The sequence below is a fragment of the Apodemus sylvaticus genome, chromosome 1 (genome assembly GCF_947179515.1).
Source record: "Apodemus sylvaticus chromosome 1, mApoSyl1.1, whole genome shotgun sequence".
Classification (NCBI taxonomy): Eukaryota; Metazoa; Chordata; class Mammalia; order Rodentia; family Muridae; genus Apodemus; species Apodemus sylvaticus.
In genome coordinates, this window is record NC_067472.1 from 129,162,132 (window position 1) to 129,184,978 (window position 22,847).

At 50.6% G+C, this 22,847-nt stretch overlaps 1 protein-coding gene across 2 annotated transcripts; it reads left to right on the forward strand.

The window, feature by feature from the left end:
• Positions 1–7,070: 7,070 nt before the first annotated feature.
• On the forward strand, positions 7,071–22,704 carry Mfge8 (milk fat globule EGF and factor V/VIII domain containing). 2 transcript variants are annotated; one of them, XM_052160334.1, is made up of 10 exons: positions 7,071–7,233; positions 10,663–10,785; positions 11,059–11,190; positions 13,012–13,167; positions 13,398–13,579; positions 13,895–14,050; positions 14,830–14,974; positions 19,696–19,880; positions 21,678–21,827; positions 21,915–22,704. In XM_052160334.1, the coding sequence occupies exons 1-10, from the start codon at positions 7,161–7,163 to the stop codon at positions 22,050–22,052; spliced, it is 1,440 nt and encodes a 479-aa protein (XP_052016294.1). In that variant the 5' UTR covers positions 7,071–7,160; the 3' UTR covers positions 22,053–22,704. The 2 variants fall into 2 exon arrangements, with proteins under 2 accessions (XP_052016294.1, XP_052016304.1); XM_052160344.1 differs by lacking the exon at positions 13,012–13,167 and having other exon boundaries at positions 7,073–7,233.
• The last annotated feature ends 143 nt before the right edge of the window (positions 22,705–22,847 follow it).

Genomic DNA, 22,847 nt, shown 5'->3' on the forward strand with positions numbered 1-22,847 from the left:
CAACACCCTAACATTAAGTTATACACTAGTCCTAAGATATCTCTTCAGCTCAGGCTGGATCTGGCTACATGTATGCATGTCTATATGCTGTGTGTGTGTGCAGTGTGTGTATATATTGGTGCTAGAAATTGATCCCAGTGTCTGATGCATGCTAAACACCATGTTTATGGATTTTAGAGAACTCCTATTATACATGTCCTTGATATATACATACTATTTTGTTTTACTTAAACGTTTGACAGTGTGAACTCAGCAGGGATGTACGGGTGATTTCACTTGCTTTTTCCTGATGTGCATTGAACTTTGGTCATTGTTTACTAGGTAAATAGTAGCTTGTACTAGCCTAAAGCTTAGAATATGTGAAGGATTCTTTTTTTTCTTGCTTGCTAGGGACCAAACCAGCGTCTTTCCAATGCTAGACAGGGATTCTACTGTCCCGCGCTTCCGTCTCGCCAGCAAGAACGACGCGGCACACTCAGGATCCTTCTGCAGAAAGCTTTAATGCATCTTGAGAGGGAGAGCATAAGCTTACATGGCGGAGACCCCGAGGGAGCGTGAACCCAAGTCTTATATAGGCAGGTCCTCTCGCCTTGGACGTGGCGTACCCTGGTTGGCTGCGGCTCATCACCCCATATGACGCCACGAGGTAGGCAGAGACTCAGTGGCGGGAAATTCCGCTCGGGCATGCGCACTCAGCCTGTTTACGGCTCAGCAAGAACAGGATGTAGGCGCCATCTTGTAATGGAGGTCATAGGAGCGTTCGGGCGGCTCCCGACATTCTACCATCTGACAGACTCTTCCAATACCCCAGCATGAGCACTGACAAACCTCGCTGTGGATGTGCCCGCTGACAAGGTGATTATGTCTTGCTCAACTGTGTTGGTACCAGGCACCATTCTTTTGGAAAGGGTGACCTAAGACCTGTTTGAGATTTTGGTTTATTTAGGGACCAGACATGGAGTTAGGCTTGGTGGTCCCAACATTCAGGAGGCAGGCACATGGGAAACAAGTTCTGGGTCAACCTGGACTACACAGAGATTGCAAGGCCAGGCTCGACCACATAGAATCCAACAAACAAAAGACAGACTTTGGCAGGAATTTGCTTTCTAGGCTGAAACTGGAACCGGCTTGCTTTCGGGCTGTGCTAATGGATTCATCCTTGCCAATTCTTGATGCTGTGCTTGGGCCCTGTGATGGGAGGGAGGCCTTTTCACAGATCACAGAACAAGCACTTGTCTTGGAGATTTCTTCTTGCACTTAAAAGATGACTAAGCCCAATTTGGTTGCAAACTTCTGTTGGGAGAAAAGTATCTGATTGATTTGTGACATGTGAATGTTGTATTTTATTAAATTTATTTTGTGTGTGGTACTAGGGATCAGACTCAGAGCCCCATGTATGCTGGAACACTCTGCCACTGAGGCACACTCCTAGCCTGATGTCAAGCTTTTAAAAAGCCCTATGGTAGAGGCCTCTCCTTTTCTGAGAAAGGAAGGAGGAGGAGGTGAGGGGGAAGGGAGGTAAGAGGGAGGGACTGGGAGGAGAGGAGGGAGGAAAAAGCTGTGATGTAATGTAATTAATTTAAAAAATCCAATGGTAATGGCAGTGAGATAGATCATGGCCTTGCAGGTCTTGTGAACTCAACTTTGCCTTATTTTGATTTCCTTGTTTGTGTTGGAGCCTGGAGCTATTTTGGAAGGGAAGCAGAAGAATTAGTATCCGTATGAAATCAGTCTTCACCCAAACATGCCTCATACTTTTCTTCAGCACGGATTTGATCAAGAGAGGAAACAGCGCATCTGCTCCTTGGTTGTAACTGTTACTTCAGCTTTAGGGTCCTGGTGTCTTCAGAGTTTTGTGTATACAACAAGCTGCTTAGGAGAAGCACCGTTAAAGCTACCATCAAACTACCATAATAAGTCATTTGTGACTCCTCCCCTCTCCTTTCTCTCTATTTGCATGGCTTGACCTGATTGGAATAACAAAGGAATGAAGAATGGATGCACAGACCCAGACGTGAAAGCTGGGGTGGGCGGGCTGTGCTGACCATGGTGGAGCAGCACCAACCACTCGCTGACTTGAAAGCTTTGGCCCTCCCCTGGGTCTGAGGCACTGACCCTTGACATGGCTGGACCCATATCAGGCAATATACTTGGGACCTCATGTGCCTGTTATGCATCCGTTCAGGACTTCTTCAGATCTCCACACTTTCTCCCTCTCCCCCCTCTCCAGTTCCATTTCCCCTTCTGAGACAAGGTGTCCTGTGGCTCAAGATGATCTGCAACTTCTGATCCCCCTGCCTCTACCTCTGGAGCAGGAACACAGATGTGGACACCTCGGCCAACTTAGTCAGTGCTGGACATTGAGCCCAGGAGTTAGTGCATGTGAGACAAATGCTCTCCAACTGAACTCCATGCTTGGTACTATTATCACATCTTATTTTGATAATAAAAACTCCTCCTACATTACTCCCTCCCCCCAAAGACTCCAGCGTTAAAGGGGAAGGGCCACTAGGAATGCAGTTCATAAAGCTCAGAGGTAGTGTTGGTTTAGAATAAGCAAGGCTCTGGGTTTGATCTTTACCAACATAATATAGACAATAGATAAGTAAATAAATGAAGCACCAGTGTTTGGACTGTTGCGATGGGTAAAGGGGCCTGCCACCAAACCTGACTAGTTGGGTTCGATGCTCAGAAGCTACTTACCGGAAGGAAAGAGCCAACTCCTGAAAGTGTTATCCTTAGACCTTAGCAAGTATGCTATGGCATGAGGGTGTGTCCCTTCCCTGAAATAATTAAAAAAAAAAAAGAGAGATGCATGTATAATAATCTTGTGGTCTGCAACCTGTCCACCACATCCATGAGCGTTCACAGTTAGTTTTTGTGCATGGGTTCTTTAGACTTTTCTAGGTACAAGATCATGAGATCTTCGAATAGCCATAGTGGTAATTTTACTTCCTTCTTTTCTACCTGCATATATTTTCTGGTTCTGACCTGATTGTCTAAGTTCCCATTTCTTTTACCATTTTAGAGGAAGTGGCCGGGCAGAAATCCTTGATTTGTTCCCGACTTAGCCCCTTAGTGATGGTGTCAGCTCTGTCTGTTTATAGGCATCTCGGACCTTTGAGGAAGTTTCCGTCACTCCCAGTGTGCCCAGTGCTTTGCCATGGAGTGCTGTTGGCTGCCTTTCCCTTGGAGCAGGACTTTTATTTTTAGTTCATTCTTATTTTGGGTGCATCAGTGCCTCAGAGGCCAGAAGAGGGTGTTGCATCCCCTGGATCTGGAGTTACAGATGGTTGTGAGCCACCCTGTGGGTGCTGGAAATTGAACCCTGGACCTCTGTAAGAGCAACCAGTGCTGCTAGTAACAGCTGAGCCATCTCTTCAGGCCTCCTTTTTTTTTTTTTTAAACCAATTGAGGAGTCATTTATTTTTGTGTCCCCAGTAAGGCAGCTCGCTGATGGCTTTAGGCTACACACTATAACCTTTTGTGTTCAGCCCTCAATTGGGACTTGACTTGCAGTCCTAAGAAATCTGCATTGATGTTGAGTTCCTGCTCCTTCTAGCTTATATTTCCCATGTCATTTTAAAGTTGCGTTAAACTTGCACACAGCAAACTGCACTTTTTTTTACAGTTCTATTAGATTTTTCTCTCTACTTTTTGCGATTATAATATAATTACATTTTCTCATTCCCTTTCCTCCCTCTTAACCCTCCCCATATCCCTCCTAGTTCTTTTTCAAATTCATAGCCTCTTCTTTCTTTAACTGCTTTTGTATGTGTATGTGTGCACGAATGTGTGTGTGTGTGTGTGTGTGTGTGTATCCTGAGCTGTAACCTGCTCTTTCTCTATGATTTTACTCACACGTATGTTTTCAGTGCTGATCCTTTGGGACTGGATTGGTCTGTTCTTGCCTGGAGATGACTGTTCCTTCCATTCCATCCTTTCTTCGTTGCCCGTAGTTCTTTTTTTTTTTTTTTTTTTTTTTTTTGGTTTTTTGAGTCAGGGTTTCTCTGTGTAGTCCTGGCTGTCCTGCTGTCCTGGAACTCACTCTGTAGACTAGGCTGGCCTCGAACTCAGAAATCCAGCTGCCTCTGCCTCCCAAGTGCTGGGATTACAGGTGTGCGCCACCACTGCCCGGCCTTAAGTTATTTTATTTTATTTTAATTTTTATTTATTTATTTATTTATTTATTTATTTATTTATTTATTTATTTATTTGAGATAGGGTTTCTCTGTGTAACCCTAGCTATCCTGGAGCTCACTCTGTAGACCAGGCTGGCCTCGAACTCAGAAATCTGCCTGCCTCTGCCTCCCAAGTGCTGGGATTAAAGGCGTGCGCCACCACCGCCCAGCTCCTCCTGTAGTTCTTTTGTATAGGGTTGAGGCCTCATGGGCTTTCTCAGGTCCACTTTGGCATGTCTACCGGGATTGTCCTTGATCAGCTCAAGTTTAGGCAGTCATGTTGGTGAGAATTTGTGGGTGTAGCTTATCACATTTCTAGGAGACACAATCTTACAGCAAACTGCCCGATCCTCTGTCTCTGAGCATCCATCTCCTCTTCTGACATCTTTCCCAAGCCTTAGGTGCGGGAGTGTTTTATACTTGTATCCAGAGGGACTGGGCTCCACAAGTCTGCAGTTTGATTGGCTATAGTCTGCTGTAATGTCCTCTGTCTGTCTCAAAGAGAAGTTTCATTGCTGAGCGTCGAGGACAACCCTTATCTGTGGGTATACAGACAAATGTTTAGAATGCAATGAGAGATTAGGTTGGTTTTGGGAAAGTGGTTGTAGAGTCTCCGCCAAGATCCATGACTCCAGTTAACAGGCATGGCTTCCTTCTTGTGGAGTAGGTCTTAAGTCCACACAGAGAACTGTTGGTTACCACTAAGGTAACCATGGGCTACCATACCATGCTGGTCATCGCTGTGGTTCCTGGGCACCATAGCTGGGTAGGACTGATGGCTGCTTCTCACTTTCCAAGTTTGCATGGAGCCTTCTGATGGCAATCAGGGAGGAGGGATTTAGGTCAGCTCCAGCTCAGAGGCCTTTGACCCCTGTTTTGGAAGTGTGTGGTATGTTCAGTACCTGGGTCTTACCTCCTACCTCTGCCCCCACCCCCTTTTTGAGACAGAGTCTTATGTAGCTTAGGCTGAACTCAAACTTTTGTCATATAGCTAAGGATGGTATCAAACTCCTCCTGACTGACCTGCCGCCACCTCCCAAGTGCTGAGATTACAGGTGCCACCGTCGTATCACACCGGCTTCTTTCAGAACAGTTTTAAGAAGGGTCTCCTGACAGTAACACATCCATCCCATCCGAGATCTGCAGGTCCAGAGCTGTGTGGCTGCTCCTTGTTCCCATTTCACTCCCCTGACTCAAATTCTGTTATTAAAATAGTTATGTATAAAGGGATTGGGTACAAAGGATTAAAAAAAATCCATGGCCTGTCGGTAGAGACAAGGTCTTCCCCTTCAGGCTCCGATTCCTTTCCTCTGGTCAGCCCTGCAATACTCTTTTTTTTTTTTTTCAGTCAAGGTGCTTTCCAGGGACAAGGCTGTTTCTTATACTTGTTACCAAGAACTTATAGCCCACAAATCCTAAAATTTTGCATAGTCACTACCACCACCACCACCACCACCACCACAACCACTACTATCATCATCATCTCGTAGTTATCATTTTGAGGGTCTTACATAGCTCAAGTTGGATTCCCGATTCCTTGTCTAGCTGAGGACGATCTTGAATACCTGGTCTAATTTTTCCACTTCCCATGTGTTGAGATTTCAGGCCAGAAACTTTTAAAGAACTTTATCATATTATTATTATTGCCATCATTATCATTAGTGTGTATGTGGTGGCCACACGTGCCACTGGGTAGGTGTGGCGGTCAGAGGTCAGCTTTGTGGACTTGAGTTCTCAGCTTCTGTCTGCTTTCCCAAGGGATGTGTGGGGACTGAACTGAGGTGGCCACGCCAGATTTTTATTCTATTTATTTATTTATTTTTGAAATAGAGTCTCTCTGGTGGTCAGGGTAGCTGAAGACTCACTATGTTGTCCAAGCTGGCCTTGGGCTTTCTATAACAATCCAGAGCGCTGGGATTATAGGCTTGAAGCACCACACTGGCCAAAATCCTGAAATATTTCCTATTTGGAACTTTTGCACAAATTTGCCAATTCCTTTCAATTACTTTTTTTTTTTTTTTGGTCTTTTCATGGTTTCTTAAGACTTATGTCATGATGTCATCATGTCATTTTGAAGCAGATTTTTTATATCTAATGTGTGTGTGTGTGTGTTTTATCTAGAGTGTGCATCTCTGAGCACAATTGCTAAGTCTTAAGGTGTTCACATTTGTCATTTTGAAAGGTATTACCAACTAAAGAAGCTGAGCTGGCTTATACTCTGTCCAAGGTCCGCGTGCCTCAGCCTGTGGCCCCACAGCCTCCGCTGTTAACAGCCCGACTCTTGCCGATCTGATAAAGGAAACACAGTACTCATTGTAGCCTGAATGTGCTATTCTCTGATTACAAGTAAGAATTAGCATTTTAAGTCTAAACAGTTATTTTTAATTAACTAAACAACAAATAATCAATAAACAGATTTAGGAAACAGGGTCCCAGTCTAGCCTGGAACTCACTATGGATGGAGCCCACACTGGGGATCTGATCTGGAACTGCTGTCCATCCTCCTGATCCAGCGTCCTAAGTGTTAGGACTACACCACCACTCCTGGATTATTTTACTTTATTGATTTATCTTTGCTGTGTTGGGGATCGAATCCAGGGTCTCCAGCGTTCTTAGGGAAGCATTCCATCATCGAGCCACTTTTTAAAATTCCTCCTGAGCAATTTCCCCCTGTCCAGTCCATTCAGGAAGCTGGACCTGGCCTCAGGCTGAGGACTGGCAGCGGGATCAGGGCGTGGCTCGCCGAGAGGCTGAGGCACTGGACCCCCTCCCCCCCCCCCCCCGCCCCACATCAGCCCTCCCTCTTCCCACTGTGGTCTCGGAGCTCCGCCCAGAGTCTGCCTGGGGCTGTCCGGGGCGGAGCCCTTGGGCCAGTGGGCGGAGCTGAGTGCCTGATTTATTCCCGAGTGAGAGGAGCGGGCGCAGGAACTCTCGGGTCCCAGCATCGGAGCGCGTGGACCCTTTCCCGCGTCCAGCAGCATGCAGCTCTCCCGTGTGCTGGCCGCGCTGTGCGGCGTGCTGCTCTGCGCCTCTGGCCTCTTCGCCGCGTCTGGTGAGTCCCTCTGGCCTCGCCCTTGTTCTGCCCGCCGCTCGGAAGTTCTCTGTGGCGCCCTCCCTTTACCCCTACTGTTGACAAACTTAAGCAGAGCCTGGAGGGGGACGCTCTGGGGCCGCGTCGGGTTAGGAGAAGCGAACGTGCCTCTGCGCGCTCTGCCTTGGGGCCTTGAGGCTGTGATAGTAGCTTTTGCACTGAGCAGTGACCCTGGACACCCGGTGACAGCCCTGCCTCCCCCAGGGATGTGACTTACACATAACAAAGGAATCCGCTGCGTTGTGCCTCTTTTCTTTACCGCGTCTGTAAAGTGAGGCCACCGAACTGTGTCTGCTTTCCAATCCAAACAATTTGGGAGAGTCTAGGACTCTTGTGCGGGTAGCCGGTGCTCCAGCTAACTTCATCCTAAATTCTCTCCTGAATCCGCCTGGCTAGAGAATCCAATGAACTTTTGAGCCTCACTATTCGGTGTTTGATCAGATAAGGGAAGAAAGGACAGAGGGGCTGGTGCGAGACGCTAGCTGTAGGTGGGGCGGGTCTGAAAGTTAGAAAAGGGCTTCCTGCCCCGGCTGGCCTTGGCCGGCTGCCTTATCTCCCCTAACCCTCCTCCTCCGCTCTGAGGTCCCCGGGTAAAAGTGTGGGCCTCTTGCGGGATGCTGCTGGAGAGTTCATCATGAAAAAGCAGTGCCCACGTGGGGCTGTTGCGCTCTGCGGCTTCAAGCAGCCTCTTCACCGTTTCTCATAGAAATGGGACTAGCGCGATCACAGGCAGGAGAGATCACCGCTGTGCTCTGTCGCCTGGCACATGATCTGACCTGGCGGGGTTGGAGCTGAAGGCATTAGGTACCCCAAGCTTCCACGACCTGGGAACTCCTGGTCTGTCCCCTCAACTGGGAAGATGCTTGGGTCTCCACTGTCCCTTTCCACCCCTCCTCTTTGCCCTCCCCACAACCTGCACCCTGGCCAAAATGTTCCTGGAGACACTTCCCAGAGCAGAACCCTGAAATCCCATAGGATTTTTAGAGGAGCTGGCCTCTCCCGGCTTCATATACAGGTGGCCAGCCTCAGTCCCAGTGCAGCTGCTGTCCACCTTCGACTTTCTGATTTCCTCTCTGGACCCTTGGTCAGGTTCCAGGTGCAGCGGTAGGGAAGGCTGGAAGCCGGGCCCTCGTTGGTATGGGGTGCCCAGGCCTCCGCAGATCCGGAGCCTCAACATGAGGCTGTGACTGTGCCCTTCCAGGTCAGAGGGGATTAACCTGCTATTTAAAGCAAGTGACTAATAGGTCTGCCACAGCGCCTTAGGATCCCCAGGCCCTTGCTGAGGCGGAGCTGTGTGGGCTGGTGCTCATTAACGGTGTTGCCTGCCTCCAGCTTGGGAGCCTGAGCTGGGGGTGGGGGGGTGGGGGGAGGCTTGAGCTTTCAGGAGGGCCCTTGTGCCTAGGGTGGGCAGCTGTGGGGAGGAGAAGAGATCTCTTAGGTCCAATTCCGGTGCCTAGTTTGGGGTGGGGTCTAGTAGGACAAAGGGCCCTCTCCGGTAGTACAGCAGACCTGGGGTGTGGCTGTTCGCTGGCTGGTGCCAGTGTCAGGGTCCCCGGGACAGATGGGAGTAAGGTAAGTGTCTGAGACAGCGTGCTTCCAGTCCCTGTTTGGACATGAAGATGGGGTGGGGTTTGCCAGCCACTTGTCTGAGCTGCATATAGTCCATCAGATCTCAGGCCAGGTGATCTCAGCCCCAGCTTACCCCGCCCCTCTTCCTGTGTTCTCCTGTTCTGGTTGACAGTGCACATCTGTCACCCAAGGCACCCCCAAAGCTCCAGTGATCTCTCCAGCCTTCTTCCATCTCTTCAGTCCATGTTCCACGAAGCCTCTCAAATTCACCTGCTCATGTTCCCTTTGCCGTAACGTGCTTCCTTGTCGTTCAGCCTGTGAGCTGCAGCCGCCGCCACCGCCAGACCTGGCTTCGTAGCCTGCCAGCCTTGTGTGTGTGTGGGGTTTTCAGCCTTCCTCTGTTCAAACTTCAATCTGGCTTTAGTGAGAGGGAGAGGCAGAGACAGAGAAACACACACACAGAGACACACACACAGACACACAGAGACCCAGAGAGAGACATACATACACAGAGTGACAGACACACACAGAGACACACAGACACACAGACAGACAGATACATACAGACAGACACACACACAGAGACACACAGAGACCCAGAGAGAGACATACATACACAGAGTGACAGACACACACAGAGACACACAGACACACACACAGACAGATACACACAGACAGACACACACACAGAGACACAGAGAGAGACACACACACACATACACACAGACCATCAGACATAGAGAGGAGAGACACATACACACACAGAGACACACAGACAGACACACACACAGAGACACAGAGAGACGGACACACAGACTGACAGACACAGAGAGAGGAGAATGACATTACACACAGACACACACACACACACGCATTCACACACACACAGAGACAAACACATACACACACATACAGAGAGGCAAACACACACAAACACACACAGAGACACACACACACATGCACACACACAGAGGCAAACGCACAGAGAGACAAACACACACAGAGACACACACACATACACACATACACAGAGACAAACACACAAACACACATACACACATGCACACACACATAGAGTCAAACACACACACAGAGACAAACACACACACAGAGACACACACATACACAGAGACAAACACACACACAGAGACACACACAGAGACACACACATACACAGAGACAAACACACATGCACACACACACACACACACACACACACAGTGGTGAGGTGTCTGAGACTTGTCAGCCAGTTCCTGGGAGACTTAAGGAAGGTTGAAACGCTGTTGACAGACTGCAGCATACAAAGTCTAAACTTGTCAATCTTAAGGTCCCTCTGTTCTGAGTCCAGGCACACCTGACCCGTTCTCCTACATACCATGTCCTCAGTGTCCTCAGTGTCTACTTCTCTCTAGAATATCATCCCTTGCCATCCTTGCCATTCTGGCTTTTAAAAAATGTATTTGCTATAGTGTGTGTATATGTGTGTGAGGGTTTTCTGCTACAGCAGTCCGTGCTCTTAATCTCTGAGCCATCTCTCTAGCCGCACCTATAGAGTTTAAGATTTGTTTTTATTTATTTATTTAGTTAGTTATGTATTTATTTTACAAATTATGTGTGCATGTCTCTGTGTGGGCACGTGCACCTGAGTATAGGCACCCAAGGCTCTGCATGTGCTAGACACGTGCTACCATTGAGCTGTATCTCACTGGCTTCTTGAGGACAGGATAACAGCTAACTTCTGTCTTGGGAGCCCAGCGTGTGCACATGATAGCCGGACTCTTCAGTGCTTACCAGATGATTGTGTTTGGTCTGCGGTTGCAGGTGACTTCTGTGACTCCAGCCTGTGCCTGAATGGTGGGACCTGCTTGACGGGCCAAGACAATGACATCTACTGCCTCTGCCCCGAAGGCTTCACAGGCCTTGTATGCAACGAGACTGAGAAAGGTACCTGCTCCGGTGGCCTACCCGCCCTGTCTCTTCCCAAGTGGGTAGCCCTTGTTCCAGTAGAAACTCCCGGCCACTTGGAAAAGCCAGCGATTTCAGTATGTGGGCAAATTGATCCTCGCAGAGGCCCTCTTGGGTCCAGGATGATGGTGGGAGGGAAGAAAAGAGACTCGTTTGGACGGATGGTTTGAGGCTGGCTCACGTGCTGCTTTTTGCTGTGTTCTCAGCCCTTTTCAGACCACCTCTCCATCTGATTTGTCTCCTTGCTTCCAGGACCGTGCTCCCCAAACCCTTGCTACAATGATGCCAAGTGCCTGGTGACTCTGGACACACAGCGAGGGGACATCTTCACTGAATACACATGTCAGTGCCCCGTGGGCTACTCGGGCATCCATTGTGAAACGGGTAAGCACTGGGGGCCTGTTGCCGAGCGTGGGCACTTGTGGTGAGGCTGCCTCAGTGAAGACTGAGGAGTGGGCAGAGGTCAGTGAGCTTCCCATTACCCCGTACCAGGCTTCAGGCCTAGCTTTCTCTCGTGGGACTTCCGGTCAGGGCTGGTGGTGTTTGTGGGGAATGAGAGAGTGTGGGGACCAAGGTCATGGGAATGCCAGGTCCTGGAGACATGCAGTGTCACAGTTAAGTCTTGGGACTCTTTATTCACCAGTAAGAAGAAACAGGCGTGCTGTTTAACTTAGAGCTCATTCATGGAGGTCAGGGAGGAGGGGGAGGCTGTGCTGTCCTGAGCTATAGGAAGGCTAGAAGCCTGGTATGCAGGGAGGAGCTGACCTGTCTGACCTGTTTGGCTCTCTCGCCGGGGCTCCAGAGTGGCCTGGGTGAGTGCCAGCTAACATTGCTGGTGATAGTTCAACATACTGCCCCCAACTCTGCCCCAAGCACACCAGGGCTTTTCTTACCCTGTGTCACATGGGAATGGCTGTGTTTAGACAAGGGAGGGAGGAAGGTGAGTGTATGTGTGTGCATGCGTGTGTGTGTGTGTGTGTGTGTGATAGGGGCCCAGTTTTCAGCTATCTAAGTCAGGAAGTAGACATTCTGGAGGGCATAGCTGGGCCAGCTATGTGGGGCCTGGGCCCCGCATGAGAGAATATAGGTAGAGTGCCTAAGAGGAGACAGAGCAAAGGCCTGGTCTTTGAAGGCTGGACTAGAGCCAGGTGAGCTTGAGAGCCTTAGGGGGAGCATGGCGGAGCTCCTGATTGCTAAGACAGGTGGAAGGCTGGGTGGAGCCAGGCGAGCCTGCTAATTACCGAGTGGGAGCCTGGCTAACCATGGTGTATCTGGGTGTGAATTAGCTACGTAGTTTTCTCTGGGCTGCCAGCTCTGGAGCTGGCTCTAGGCTGGATGGTAACACCTGGAGCAGAGGGTAGGTGGTACCCACACAGGCTGCAGGGAGGGAGCGGGGCAGAGGAACCGCACTCTTCTTTGTTACACTGTTTCTGGTGCCAATGTCCAGCCTGTACCTTTGGGTCCCTTGGGGTGCGAGGCTTCAGGAGGCTGACCTGGCCCAGACCTCGGATGTCCAGCCCCATGTGACAGCTTACCCTCTCTGTAAGATTGGTAGTACCTGCTCAGGATGAGCCTTCACTATGAGAGTCCTGCAGGTTATCCCTGGGTCCCCTGTGGTAGCAGAAGCCTGGGCACCCACCGCTGGTGTGTGTGTGGGGATGGAAAGGTCCTCTTGCCAACCTTGATCACTATCCTGAGTTTCTGGTATCACGTTACTGGTTACGCAAAGGTGATGGGGCTATGGCTGGGGACGTGCTAACATGGGTGGGTGAGTAAGGACTTGGGGGTCAAAAGTGCAAAGGATACAGAAGAGAGCAGAATGGTCCTCATATTCTCCTCGGGAAACTGCTGAGGGGATTCTACAAAGTACCATGTCCAGTCAGGTGTGATGCCAAAAGCCTCTTATTGGAGCTGAGGCAGGAGAATTCACCGTCCAGCCTTCAAAGACGCTAGCACGGGCGACTGGGAGGGACCCTGTCTCAAAACAGTAAGGACTGGGGATGTAGCTCAGTGGTAGAAGCTTCACCTAGCTTGTTCAGGTTTAATCCCCAGCACTACACACACGCTAAGAAGATGGAGAACAGCCTGCCTTGTGTGGAGTTTCTGTAATGTCCAAGGCAACTCCTCTCCCAAAGCCACCCCTCCTGGGTGAGCCAGGGCTAGGGATGTGGAAGAAGAGGTTATCCTGCTTTTCTCTCCTACCAGAGATCATCTACTACAACCTGGATGGAGACTACCTGTCCACCACCGTCGTCCCCACCACCGCTGTCCCCACCACCGCTGTCCCCACCACCGTCGTCCCCACCACCGCCGTCCCCACCCCGGCCCCCACCCCCGATTTTTCCAACAACCTAGCCTCCCGTGAGTTAACTCTGCTGGCCCCTGTGTCTCCTGTGTCTCCTGTGTCGTCTTCTCTTCCATCTGGTGTCGGTGTCCCTTGGTGCTACCTGCTCTGAGTGAGGGTCTGAGGTTCTCCCTGTCTCTAGGTCCTCATCAGAGGCCACGTTGTTTTTTCTTCTCTTGTCCTGTGGACATAGCTGGGATATAGAACTTGGGGTTAGGTCCCTGATGGTCGCTTTTTCCCCCTGCAGGTTGTTTCACGAAGCTGGGCATGGAAGGGGGCGCCATTGCTGATTCACAGATTTCCGCCTCGTCAGTGTACATGGGCTTCATGGGTTTGCAGCGCTGGGGCCCGGAGCTGGCTCGTCTGCACCGCACAGGGATCGTCAATGCGTGGACAGCCAGCAACTATGATAGCAAGCCCTGGATCCAGGTAGGTAAAACACAGGGCAGGGTGATAGGGAGCACAGGGAGAGGTGACCACGAGTGAAGTGGCTGTATATGGAGGGCAGCCTTGGGGCTGGAGCCAGTGGGCAGATTATGAGAAGAGATGGCTTTCTCTGACGATGGGCTTTGGCTCCCACAGGCCTCTTTGGGTCTTGGAACTCAGGGACTTTTCAGAGCATAGGCTGCAGAACCTCAGGAGAGAAACCAGCCCCTTGGAGAAAGAACTAGTGAGCTAGCCAGTTGGATTTGAGTGGGAAGAAGTGGATGATGAGGAGACCACCTTTCTCACCCCGGGGTCCAGGTGAACCTTCTGCGGAAGATGCGGGTATCGGGTGTGATGACGCAGGGTGCCAGCCGTGCCGGGAGGGCGGAGTACCTGAAGACCTTCAAGGTGGCTTACAGCCTCGATGGACGCAAGTTCGAGTTCATCCAGGATGAAAACGGTACCGGAGACAAGGTGGGTCTAAAGAGGACTCTAAAGTCAGGGCCCCTGAGAGTCTAGCACTGATTGAGAAGCAAGAGAAACCTGAGTTGCTAGGGTTGGGGTGAATCTTCAAGTGTCCTTTGGTGTGTAGACATGGATAGACCTTGATCATATTTATGTTCTTTTGTTTTGTTTTTTGTTTTTTTGGTTTTTGGAGACAGGGTTTCTCTGTGCAGCCCTGGCTGTCCTGGAACTCACTCTGGAGACCAGGCTGGCCTCGAACTCAGAAATCCACCTGCCTCTGCCTCCCAAGTGCTGGAATTAAAGGCGTGTGCCACCACCGCCTGGCCATATTTACGTTCTGTGGTTGCAGGACGTAATCTCACCCAATAGCAACTCAGAGTAGCACCATGCCCTGGAAGGGGTGGTGGTTGTGGTGGATTTGGGCTCCATTCTGAACATTTCAGGGCTATAGTGTACAGCTGTGAAGGTGTGATTAACTAAGTGGGCACCGTTTACAGCACAGATGCCATACAGGTCTGTATTGCTGTTATCGTAAAGTCTTTTGAGGGTATACGCAGAGGCCCTCTAGATAGCCCCGGGTGAGCTGGGGTTTATGCCCGGGCCCTGTGATGACCTAGAGGAAGGTGACAAGGACCCTGTCCTGATGGTGGTGGTGGATAGTCAAAGCAAGGACTGCAGGCTGCGTCCATGTGGGCTCGGTGGAGCCGTCCACCCTTTGATGGCCTTTCAGGCGTGAAGAGGAAGAGGCAAACCCACTTCCTCCCCCAGCCCTACTCCTTCTCTTCTAGGAGTTTTTGGGTAACCTGGACAACAACAGCCTGAAGGTTAACATGTTCACCCCGACTCTGGAGGCACAGTACATAAGGCTGTACCCTGTTTCCTGCTACCGTGGCTGCACCCTCCGCTTCGAGCTCCTGGGCTGTGAGTTGCACGGTGAGTGTCCAGATGAAGCTTCGTCGGAGCTGCTCGGGGCTACTGTGGAGACTGACCCCTTGTGTCCCGCCTGGGGGTTCCAGTTCTGCGCTGTCTGCTGGTCCACTGCTCTGGGCGTTTTGGATGCTCATTTCACGTCTCAGTATTTCTGCTCATTTTGGTTCCTAGAACAAACAGGTTTCTAGAATAGGCAGTGAATTCCACCATTGCATGGGAATTGTCTGTTTTCTTTGTTGCTGGGTTCCCAGGGCCTCAAACACGTGGGTGCTTAGTGAATCTTTGATGAGGGATGAATGAATGAATGGAAGGACACCTAGCTGCATTATTCATCCAAGATGCCCAGCTGGGAGGTGCAAACCTAGTGCCTTCCCTTCTAGCAGCTGCCACCTGCATTGTGCCTTCATGCAGGTGCTTCTAGATCCATAGAGCTTGGAATTTGGTGCTTCTACAGACAGGGGCACTAGAAAGGGACAGATTTGCTGCCAAACCATAAAGATTACTCTCTGAAGAGTCCTGACCAATACTGCCATCTAGTTAAAGCCCACTGTCTTTTTTTTTTTTATTTTTTATTTTTTGAGGCCTGTTTCTCTTTGCAGCCATAGCTCCACCTGCTGGCCACATAGGGTAACTACAAGGCTGGCTCTGCTGGACTGGAGATCTTTACAGATCTGACAGAGTACCCTGCTGTGCCTTCTTTCCTTATCTATGGCACTGTTTCCTGTTTCTGCATTTTAGACCCCACCTAGAGCTGAGTTCTGGGTCTCAGTGTTTTTCCCCCCTTAAGTGCTAGCAACTCAGGACTTTGTGAATACCAGCCATAGGTGTCGCCACTGAGCCACACCCAAGCCCTGGTCTATTTTGTTTTGTTTTGTTTTTGAGACAGGATTGCTCTACATAGCCCTGGCTGTCCTGAGATTCACTGTGTAGACCAGGCTGTCTTGAACTCACAGAGATCCACCTGCCTCTGTCTCCCGAGTGCTGGGATTAAAGGCATGTGGCGTCATCCACTACTCCCTTCCTCTTTAAAAGTATAGATTTAGGCTAGTAAGAAGTCAAACTTGGCGCTCATTCTCAAGAAGCCAACTGAAACAGCTAAATTAATAGTCGAAAGTGGAAAGAGATTTATTCAGTGAGGCCATATAAGGGAAGTTAGACAGAGATCCAGTGGTTTCCCCCCACCACCACCAAGTCTATCTTTGGGGTCCTGAACCACATTGAAAGTTTAAATAGAGTACCAGGGACACGCAGGTCTAAGCAGTCCCGAGTTGTTGCCCCGCCCACTGCTGACTCATCATTGTCTGGGCTTCTTCTCATCCTGGACTGGAGTTGTTAGGGTGTATAAAATCTTCTGGGAGGCACATTCCCCTCTCATACCCTTTTCTGGGCATGGGATTCCTGGGTAAATTGGCATCTGTTGGTACCCGTTGTTTCAGTGGTCTGATAGTCAGAGGGAGAGAAACAAGCATCTTTTAGAATATTGATTTTTTGCCAGGAAGGTTTTCCTTCTCCCTGGGCCATTGCTTTTTGCATCATGTGACGTAGTATCCGGCAAAGGGCAGAACTATGTCTGGTGTGGCCACTGCTCCTTGGCCTCACCCAGCCTTCACTGCTGAGCTCTAAGTTGCCAGGAGAGTGAAGCCCTGAGTGTTTTAAGTCTTGGGGTGGGGCAAGCTGAACATTTTACCAGAGAGCAGAGCTGTGTCCCCTGCCTCCTTCCCGGCCTGGCCCACCTTTCTCTGTAATCCGGAGTGTGTACGTGCCTGTGTGTGTGCACATGTGCCTGTGTACTTACGTGTGGGTGGGGTGAGGCCCAGGTGTCCTGGGAGTCCACCAAACTTCCCAGACCAGGGTTGTTATTTTTAGTAGTGTCTTTGGTGAGTTAACTGTTTAATTTAGACAGTTTCTAAGTTTCCCCTAAATACTTAGATCTAAGGAACAAGTGAGACCTTTGACCTCATGAAATTTTTGTTCTTTCAAGGGAGTCAGAGAGAAGATTAGCAAATAAAAGGAAGGTCAGGGGGTGGGCAGGGCGGCTGAGTAGTTCAAAGCACCTGCTGCTTTCCCAGAGGACTTGGGTTGGTTTCTGGTGCCCACATCAGGTGGCTCACAGCCACGCGGAAGGCCAGTTCTGGGGGTCCCAGTGCTTTCTTCTGGCCTCCATGTCCTAACGCATGCAGTGCTTCTACAGCAACACAGGCAAACACACAAACAGTAAATGTGGTGTTTAAACACTCAGGCACATAGTATAAAGGAAGAAGAGAAGGAAGAAAGGACGATAGCAGCAAGAAGTCTGAAGGAGGAAGTGGTGGAGTTGGGGGGGGGGGCAGGGCGGGCGGGGATTCGTCAGCTGGAGAGCCAGTGCTAGGAAGATCTTGGAAAGAGTATTCTAGGTAGAGACTTGTGAGGACCAAGTCCTGGGCTTGTTGAAGGATAAGCTGGGCTTATCCTTCACTGTGGCTGTGTCCTAGAGTGTGCAGTGGGCTTGGAGAATGGCGATCTCCACAGACCAGCTGTGTCAGCATCTTCCAACTCTACATTGGACCTGCCGGGGCAGAGTTTTTTAATTTCCAGTTCTGGTGATTTCTTTTTTTTAAAAAAAATATTTATTCATGTGTTTTATGTGTATGAGTGCTGTCTGCAAATATACCTGCAAGATAGAAGAGGGCATCAGATCCCATTACAGATGGTTGTGAGCCACCATGTGGTTGCTGGGATTTGAACTCAGGACCTCTGGAAGAGTAGTCAGTGCTCTTGACTGCTGAGCCATCCCTCCAGCCCACTAGTTCTGGTGATTTAACCCAGGGTAGATACTCTGTCACTGAGCTAAATCTCCAGAGTCTGTCTCTTTAATTTTTAAGAGACAGGGTTTTGCTATACAGCCCAAATCACCAAAGATACTGTCTGTTAAAAATAACAACTCTTGTCTGGGGAGATTTATGACCTCCAGGACACCAGGACCTCATCCCAGGTTGGCGGAATCTTGCAATTCTCCTGCCTCAACCTGCTAGGATCGCAGAAAGGTATACCATGTGGAGAGCTACAGAGGGTCTCACTTCACAGAGGTGGGAGAAGTTGACCCCCAGAGAGGCAAGGACTTGTGCATGCATATCCGGAGGCCAAGGCCTTCTCTGCGAGGCCCGTGACAGGGATAGTTGTACAGGGTCCCACCCCAGGAGATGAGGAGAATGAGTAATGTCTGCAAAGTAATCCCAAGGTAGTGGCTGCCTCAGAATGTCCCTGTCCTGGACCCAAAGGATGAATGAGCTCACAGCCCAGGAACCTCTTTGGAAGCAGGGTGATGGCTTTCTGCCTTTTGTATTGGATAGCTCAGCAGGCACCTTTAGCAAGTTTGGGAGGCAGGCATCTGGGGGAACATGCTTCCCAGGTGAAAATGGGGCTCTTCATCCCCTCCTCCCAACTCTTCCACCTGTTAGGGGACTCAGTTAGTTGCGGGGTGGGGATGTGGCCAGGTATGAGAGACACATTATGAGCCTAGGCATAGGAGGTTTGCTTTCTACCTCGCATTACCTGTGCAGCCGCGAGCCGTATGAGTGCAAACTTGTCAGCCATTCCTGAGAGTGAACCTGGAGGCGTAGGGAGGGGACAAAGGCTATTCTCCCGGTATACATCCCAGCACGCCAGAAATGTTGGGGTGAGCCAAGGCCCCCCACTAGGTCTTAAGGAATGCTCTTGGGAAGGGCACCGAAGCAGTCCCCAAACTCCAGGGATCCCTGGGCTTCCGTAGCCTTTAAGGCCTGGAGGGTAAGGGTGATTGCTCTACGTTGCTGGCTGGCTTTCTCCAGGGCTTTACAGGTCCTGCATGGGGAGATGATGTCACATTTGGTGTGGCAGTCAGGATCAGGTGTGTGGGATGTGGGCACAATCTCTCTGTGGTTGTGGGCAACACTTCTCAGCCTCCTTTTTTTCTCATGCATAGACCGAGGTTGCTGATAGCGACTTACTCGTTCAGTGTGTTCTGTGGCTAAAGAACGTTGGTGATACCAGGAAGCACCCAGTTGTGTGAAGTGTCCTGAGAGGAAGGGAGAGGGTGCTGGGGGTCTGGCTGTGTCAGAGGGTCTCCGTGATCCTCTAGGTGCAAGTTGGGGTAGGGGTGGGGGTGGAGCTGAGTTCTGCTGACTGCAGTGAAGAGACAGTGGGGAGCAAGCGAGGATAAGCGAGCGCTTGGCCTTGGAAGGCAGGTAGGAAGTCCAGGAGGATGCCAGGCTGACATCATGGCCTAGACCGTGTTAGAAGCTGAGGCTGGAGGATCTTCTAATAGGTTTCGTTTTGTTGTGTTTTTGGTTTGGCTTTTTTTTTTTTTTTTGGAGACAGGGTTCTCTGTGCAGCCCTGGCTATCTTGGAAACTAGAGGATCTCTTGAGTCCAGGAGTTCAAAGGCCAGTCTGGGTGACACACAGCTAGACCCAGCTAAAAAAACAATGAGGCTGGGTGTTCACTCTGTTGGTAAGAGCACTCATGGGAAGTATTCAGCACCACACAACCTAGGTGTGGGGTGTGTGGCTGAAATCCCTTCACTCCGGTAGTATAGGTGAGGATCAGACGTCCAAGGTTATCCTTGACTGCATAGTGAGTTTAAGACAGCCTGGGCTACATAAAATACTGCCTTAAAAACCAAACCAAACCCTAAACCAAAAGAAAGGCCATTTAGGACCCACAGCCTTTATTGTCTTGTACCTTGTGACAGCCCCTTTTTGCACACAGGATGCTCTGAGCCCCTGGGCCTGAAGAATAACACGATTCCTGACAGCCAGATAACAGCCTCCAGCAGCTACAAGACGTGGAACCTGCGTGCCTTTGGCTGGTACCCCTACTTTGGGCGCCTAGACAATCAGGGCAAGATCAATGCCTGGACGGCTCAGAGCAACAGTGCCAAGGAGTGGCTGCAGGTGAGAGTGGGTGTGACCTGCGAGCCCTGCCCAGCCCCGCTGCTCTCCAAGGGGTTTCCTGAAAAGCCTTGGCTTTCTTTGTTTCTCTTTCTTCTTCCCAGGCTACCCTTTTTCTCTTGATCCTAGTTTGATGTGCTTACACACACACACACACACACACACACACACACACACACACACGCACATATACAGACACACATGTATATACATATACACATACACTCATACAAACATACTCACAGGCACATACATACTCACCCACATACATACTCACAGACACAAACACCTCCACACACATACATATACACAGTCACACACACTCATAAATATACATACATTCACATACACACACATGCACACATACATATTCACACATATACATACATACACATAACTCTTGCAATACATAAACACATATACACATAGACACACATATATACATGCACACATATATTTGTACACATGTGAGTGCACACACACACACACTCAAGAGTAGCACCACCCCATCAGCTGCCACCAAGTTGGCAAGGCTTGCCTGTGGGCATCAGGGCAGGATGGCAGAGGACACTTTAGGACTAAACCACTTCAGCAAAGCACGTGCTTTCCCACTCAGTGTAACTGGGAAATCTCAGAGAGAATGGAAAACCAGAGGTAGAGAATGAGAGAATGGAGAATGCAGATGGGGAAACTGAGTCCTGGAAGACTGTGTGGTGCTTACCTGCTGGTTGAGGGTGAGCCTAGATCTGGGGACTGCCTTTCCAGGGTTCACTTTCCAGAAGAGTCAGGGCAGGGACAAACCTAGGCCAGAGATGCTCAGTCGGAGTTGGGTTTATCAGGAGCCACTTGCTCCTGGACCTTGGGCTCTCAGGACTGTGTAAGGCTCCGGGCAGCCTGACAGGTTTCAGAAGCAATCCCCACTCCTAGAGGCCGTGGTCTCTTGGCCTGCTCATCATTCCCCAATACACATCTGATGCAGGAGCTGGCAGCATCGGCCGAGGCCTGGACCTCTCAGATGTCCCTCACCGCGCTTTGTTGTGCTGGAGTTTCTGGGTGTCAAAGTAGATTGTTTATGTGTCTTTATTTTTTACTTCACATTTTTGTGTTACTGGAGACAGAACTGAGGGTCTTGTGCGTTCCAGACCTGTGCTATGCCACTGAGCTGTTTCCCCTGTCCTTGGGATTTTGAGGCAGGGCGTTGCTCTGTAGCTGGGCTGGCCTACAGCTCCACTCAGCCTCCCGAGTGCTGGGGTTACAAGTGAGCACCACCATACGTGGCTTTATGCTTGTTTTATGGAAGCGTGTCTTAGTCAGGGTTCCTACTGCTGGGACGACACACCGTGACCAAAAAGCAAGTTGGGGAGGAAAAGGCTTTTTCAGCTTACACTTCCACGTCACTGTTCATCACTGAAGGAAGTCGGGACAGGGGCCTACCTAGAGGCAGGAACTGATGCAGAGGCCATGGAGGGGCGCTGCTTATTGGTTTGCTCCACATGGCTTGCTCATCCTCTTTCTTATAGAACCCAGGACCAGCAGCCTAGGGCTGGCACCGCCCACAGTGGTCTGGGCCTTCCCCCACAGATCACCAGCTGAGAAAATGCCTTGCAGCTGGGCCTTATGGAGACATTTTCCTCCTCACTTGAGATTCCCTCCTTTCAGATAACTCCTAGCTCGTGTCAAGTTAACGTCAGACTAGCCAGCAGGAGGAGGAAGCAGACTAACGGTCATCCCCGGTGTGTCTGCCTCTACACCCCGTTGAAGACGCTCCAACCTAGAACAATGTTGTTTTTTTTCCTGTAGGTTGACCTGGGCACTGAGAAGCGAGTGACAGGGATCATCACCCAGGGGGCCCGTGACTTTGGCCACATCCAGTATGTGGCGTCCTATAAGGTAGCCCACAGTGACGATGGTGTGCAGTGGACCGTATATGAGGAGCAAGGAACCCCCAAGGTGGGTGTCGGCCCAGCTGCAGTTCCTGGGATGGGTGGGGGGAGGTGGCAGACCGTGGGGCACTTCTGACACGCCGGTCGTTTCCAGGTCTTCCAGGGCAACTTGGACAACAACTCCCACAAGAAGAACATCTTTGAGAAACCTTTCATGGCTCGCTATGTGCGTGTCCTTCCGGTGTCCTGGCATAACCGCATCACACTGCGCCTGGAGCTGTTGGGCTGTTAGTGCTCAGTCCTTCCAGCCCAAGTGACGAGGACGGCCAGAGGCCGAGGGGCCTCCCGGGCCTGCCTCCCAGGCCCTGCTGTCTCCTGTGGCTGATGGCCTCCTCCGCCCGTTCTCCTGATTGCACTGGGGCTGGAGGCAGGAAGGGCAAGGGGGTTTCAGAGTTGCCCCTCACCCTTTTCCCTCACCCTGCAGCGCCCCTCCCCCCAGGCCTCCTGCTAGCCTCTTCTCTCAGGCATTCTGGGGGAGTTGGACAGGTCTGAGATGACTAGAGAAGAAGAGTGAAGATGGGGTGTGTGGTCTGTCTGTACCAACGACCCCAAGTCCTAAACTTCCTGCCAAGGGTTGACTCAAGACTGAAGAGAGCCTCTGGTTGCCCACCCCTCTCTGCAAACCACACATTCCTCCACCTTCCATTCCAGGAAGGAGATGCCCACGGCCGCTTGCTGCCCCTTGGGTCACCAGATCCTGCCTCTGAGCTCCTGAGACCCACCCCTCTTGCCCCTTGGTCTGGAGCCTCGGTTGACAAGGAGACGGGCAGGTCTGCAGAGCTAGGCGGGCTCTGGGTGGTTGGCAGGCTGGCTGTGGGTCTTCTGCTGGCTCGCTACCCAAGTTAACAAGCAGATTCCAAAATACATTTGTGCTCTCCACTGGACCTTCTGTGCTTCCTCATTACCCTGTCCAAGCCAGACTGCCCGGTGCTGCCCCCTGCCCTGACCCTTGCCCCTGTCCTCTAGAGCCTGACACTCTTAAGTCACTCACCAGACCGCAAATAGTTTAAGAACAGGAGACTGGGGG

Coding starts and splice junctions, on each gene's coding strand:
- Mfge8 (XM_052160334.1), top strand. CDS start 7,161: ATGCAGCTCTCCCGTGTGCTGGCCGCGCTGTGCGGCGTGCTGCTCTGC. Junction 7,234..10,662: donor TGGCCTCTTCGCCGCGTCTG/GTGAGTCCCTCT, acceptor CTGCGGTTGCAG/GTGACTTCTGTGACTCCAGC. Junction 21,828..21,914: donor AGGAGCAAGGAACCCCCAAG/GTGGGTGTCGGC, acceptor GGTCGTTTCCAG/GTCTTCCAGGGCAACTTGGA.